This window comes from Aphelocoma coerulescens, chromosome 6, assembly GCF_041296385.1.
Source record: "Aphelocoma coerulescens isolate FSJ_1873_10779 chromosome 6, UR_Acoe_1.0, whole genome shotgun sequence".
Lineage (NCBI taxonomy): Eukaryota > Metazoa > Chordata > Aves > Passeriformes > Corvidae > Aphelocoma > Aphelocoma coerulescens.
The window spans coordinates 4,574,567-4,578,999 of record NC_091020.1 but is presented as its reverse complement, the minus strand read 5'-3'; the positions used below and the strand labels follow the sequence as shown (position 1 = coordinate 4,578,999).

The 4,433-nt window shown below is 60.6% G+C and overlaps 1 protein-coding gene across 1 annotated transcript; it reads left to right on the top strand.

The window, feature by feature from the left end:
* Positions 1-322: 322 nt before the first annotated feature.
* On the top strand, positions 323-1,127 carry NEUROG3 (neurogenin 3). Its single transcript, XM_069020385.1, has one exon. It carries the CDS (start codon positions 527-529, stop codon positions 1,067-1,069), a length of 543 nt encoding a protein of 180 aa, XP_068876486.1. The 5' UTR covers positions 323-526; the 3' UTR covers positions 1,070-1,127.
* The last annotated feature ends 3,306 nt before the right edge of the window (positions 1,128-4,433 follow it).

Genomic DNA, 4,433 nt, shown 5'->3' with positions numbered 1-4,433 from the left:
AGCCCCGGAAAGTGCGGCCGCCCCGGCCGTGGTGCAGCCCCCCCGCCCAGGGTCGGCGGCTCGGCCCCGGGGTCCCGTCCAGGGAAGGGCTGGCGGGCGGGGCCGGGCCGGGGGAGAGGGGCGGGCGGGGGCGGGGGGTCCCGGCGCGGCACGACGCTGCGTGGAAGCCAGCGGGGTCTCGCGTGGCGGGGCCGGGGCAGCGGGCGGTGCCGGGCCCGGCACGCTCCCGTCGGGCTGATAAGATAAAAGCGTGCCAAGGGGTGGGTGCGTGCGGGGGGGCGCACACGCCACCCGGCCGGGAAATCCCCATTGTCTGCCGGCCCTATATATAGGGGCTTAACGGCAGTCGTGTGCCGGCGGCACAACTTCTCCTGCCCGCACTCGAGAGACTGCGGGGAGGGGGGAGCTGCGCGGGGCGCGCAGCCAGAGCCGCTCTTCTGCCCTGCAGCCTCGGCTGGGCTCAGCAGACACAGCCACGGGGGAGAGGGCTCTCCCGGGCCGGCCAACGCGGATTTGGCTTCTCAGGATGGCCCCGCAGAGCGACCGCTCGCCGGACGAAGGGCAGCCGTATTTCGGTGGCGCCGAGGACCCCTCCTCGGCGGCCGGCGGGGGCTCCGCGGGCAGCCGGGGCGCCTCGCCGGCTCGCACCGCCCTGGCCCCGCGGGAGACGGCGGCCCGCAGGAAGGGGAAGACGCGGCGGGGCCGCGGCAAGGCGCGCAACGAGGGCTTGCTCAGCAAGCAGAAGAGGAGCCGGCGCATGAAGGCAAACGACCGGGAGAGAAACCGCATGCATCACCTCAACTCCGCCCTGGACGCGCTCCGCAGCGTCCTGCCCACCTTTCCCGACGACGCCAAGCTCACCAAGATCGAGACTCTCCGCTTCGCCCACAACTACATTTGGGCGCTCACACAGAGCCTCCGCCTGGCCGAGCAGAACCTGCCCGAGCCCCCCGCGCCGCCGCCACCCCCTGCCACCGCCTCCCCCGGGCCCTGGGACTCGCCCTGCCCTGCGGCCCCGCCACCCGCCGCTCTGCGCCGCGGCCCCGCCGCCTTCCCCGCCTTCCTCTGAGCCCGCTGCCCGGCCAATGTCCCCCCGCTTGCGGCCTTCAAAGAGCCGCCGCGGCGGAGCGGGGACTCCCCGCGCTGCGCGCCGGGGGGCGGTGGGAGCCCCGCTCCCCCCCGCCCCGTCCCGTCCCGCTCGGCTGGAAAGCGCAGCGGGAGCGGGCGGACAAAAACAAATCACGGTTTTGTACTCGTTAACGGTAAATTATATTAATTTGTCGCTATCGGTATTTATTGATTATCTTTTGTAACAAATATGTATTTTGTATATAAGAGTATTTTTAGCAGCGGTGGTCCCGCTGTCTGTACCCGCAGCTATATTTTGGGTTTTCTGAAGAAGAAGAGGAAAATAAAGCGTGTCGCGGCCAGACCTGTGCAACGCCGTGTGTTTATCAACGAGCGCTCTCCGGGAGTTTCAAAATCGCGCGCACCAATGCCGGGGAGGGCAGCGCCCGCCCCGCGGGGGCTTCCTCGGGATCCCGGGCGGTGTGCCCGGTGCGGGGTCGCTCCCTTGCGGGAGACGAGCGGCGCAGCGGGGTCCCGCGCCTGTGCGCACGCCGGCGTGTGCCCGTCGAAGCCCACGTTCGGATTTAAAATCGGCCTCTCTCTGCAGGTGCCTTTTCCCGCAGAGCTGCGGCCGATCCCGTTCCACCGTCTCCAGGTGAGGTGTGCCCGGCTGCGGGGCTGTTTTGAAGACGTCACTGGGACACAGCGCTTCAGCATCTGGAGCGGTGCGGGTGCCCGGGGCAGCGTCGCCTCAGGCCGACCCCATCGTCCCCAGGGGTGAATTTAGCCGGGGCAGGCGCGGGACCGGGGGTATCAGTCGGAACCTGAAGTCGTGAGCGGGGGCTGGAGCGGGGAGGCGGGGGAGAGTCAGGCCAGCTAAAAGCGCAGGAGATGGGAAGGGCATTACCTCCCCTGACACGGTAAGAGAACCCGCATGAATTCCATAAGCCCTTCCCGGCCCTCTCCTGCCGGGACGCAATTTGTAGCTGGTAGATTTACGGCCGGGCCGCCTCCCCGCTCCGCGCTGCCCCGACGGGGCGGCCGCCGCTAGACAAAGCGGCCCGCGAGGCCAAAAGCCCATTGTGATGCTAATTGTTCTCAGCTGAGCCCGTTTGCCCGCGGCAAAGAGACGCTATTGAGGCAATTTGTAGAACAAAAGAAATTTGGTTACTGGAAACAAAGATGCACAAACACACTCCCCCCCCCCCAACAACCTCCCCCTCCCGCACCGCAACTAAAGAGGCGAGAGTGGAACCTGACCGGGTACGGCATCCCGGCGGTCTTGTCTCGCCGCTTCGCCACCCCCCGTCCCGCCGATGGGGGGGCGACGGCGGGGAGCTCCTTCCTCCCCCCCTTGCCCTTCCTGCGCGCTGCTCCCGCTCCCCGAGGGCCATGGGGCGCGCTGGCGTGGGGCAGACCCAGCGGCGTGGGGAGGGCTGGGTGGTGGTGGTGGGTGCGCGGAGCAGCCCCGGCGCACCGTCCCGCACCGGCGCCGCGGGCTCTGGCCATGGTGCTGAAGGCGGGCCGGGGGCACGGCGCGGTTGTCCCCTCGACGGGGCTCAGCCTTTGGGGTCTGCCCGAGCCGACACGGGGTAACACAGAGCCGCTCCCCGTGCGTCTCTCCCGGGAGCTGCTGGGGTGCTGTCCATTCAGGTGGGCTGTTTGGGGACATCACCCAGTCCTGCGGTGAAGGGAGAGGCCGGCGTGGCCCCGGTGCTAACCAGACAGACATTTTGCAGATCAGAAAACACATGGGGCTTGGTGGATTTTGGAGAAGCAGTGACCTCTACTTGTGCACTTGATCCAGCCTCGGTCAACAAACTCCCACGGAGAGGAGCTGCAGGTGTCCCCCACACCCGTGAGAAGGGAGCAAGGGCACCACTGTGCTAGTGTTGACAGGCAAGGTGAACAGATCTCACTTACTACTTGAGCTTTTTTGGAGATCTGCACTTTCTGCTGCCTTCCGGGACCTGCCCATCTATGCAGAGTCCCCCTCCTTTGCCTATTCACTGCTTTGAGAAGAAATACCCACATTGCTGGAGAAACACAGGCCACGGGGCAAGGCTGAGGACTAGGAAAAGGCCGTGTGCCTATCTCTGTGTGTACTCTTATAGTCCCGAACGTGATCTATCTGTGTCGTAGATCAGATAGGCAGAATGAAAGACCTAATAGTATTCCTGCCCCTTCCCCCCCTTTCTGGCTGAATTGTGTATTGTTTTCGTACTCTAACAGTCTGCAAAGTGCTCCAAGGCCTCTGTGTGTGGCCACAGGTGAAACACCACCATTATTTGGGTGATAAAATCATTTAATGTTTTTTCCTTGCTAGGGCAGCTCCACTCTGATATTTCCCTACAGGAGGTATCATATTGTCCTTGCTATCTGCATGTACTGTGGGACTGAGGAGGATTACAACACACTCACTTATCTGCAAAAGTATAATTTTTCGAAAAATGGCAAAGGAGAACTCAGGGTGGACATGGGCAAGAAAAGGAGCAAGAAGAGCACAACAGTCCTCCAGTGAAGAGCAGGTATTACAAAAGTTCACAAAGATGTCTATACTGCTATATTTTCTGAGAGTGGTCACTTTAGTGGGTATTGCTGCGCTGCTGATTCTTTTTTTCTGGAGACTTAAGATGTGTCTGGTCTTCCAGCCGTGGGGCTGTAGGTTGGGGGTGGATGGGGGGGGGGGGGGGGCGGTGGACGAATTTACTACCTCTAGAGAACTAGTGACTTCTTCTTTAGGGGCTTGAATGCGGTTTTTTTCTTTGCCTCCACATTATTAGGTTAATCATTGCTTGAACTGGTTGCTATGGTTTTGGCAAACCCATGGAAACTTGATAATGAAGACTGAAAGACTCCTTTTCCATTTATCTTTTCTCTATGTTTAGTGCATGATGGTCTCATTTCTCTTGATGGGGCAGTCCCAGCGCCAGTGCCCGGCTTTTATAACCACGGCTGCTGTAATGGCCTCCGGACTTTTAGATGTGGGAGAAACAGGTGGCTGCTGGGACCGCGACCATTTCAGAGGCACAGGCTTGTGCCCTCACATACTTGCAGGCGACAGGATGAAAACCAACTTAACCTGGGCCCTGCCAGGTTTGGTTGCCAGGTGAACTCAACTTTTATTTTTGCAGCCAGGGGAGAATGCTTCGCTACAACCTGATATTTTCATACCCTCAATATTCAGTTTTAGGTCCCCTTTTGTTTAGACAAGAAAGTCTAAACATCAGTTGGACTTGATGATTTTAAAGGTCTTTTCCAACCTTAACAATTCTACAATTCTATGAGCTTTTGAATACACGGTATTATCATTTATTACAGAAATAAGGAGACTTTATACCTGCCTCCCTCTGAATCTTCTCTCT

Coding starts and splice junctions, on each gene's coding strand:
- NEUROG3 (XM_069020385.1), top strand. CDS start 527: ATGGCCCCGCAGAGCGACCGCTCGCCGGACGAAGGGCAGCCGTATTTC.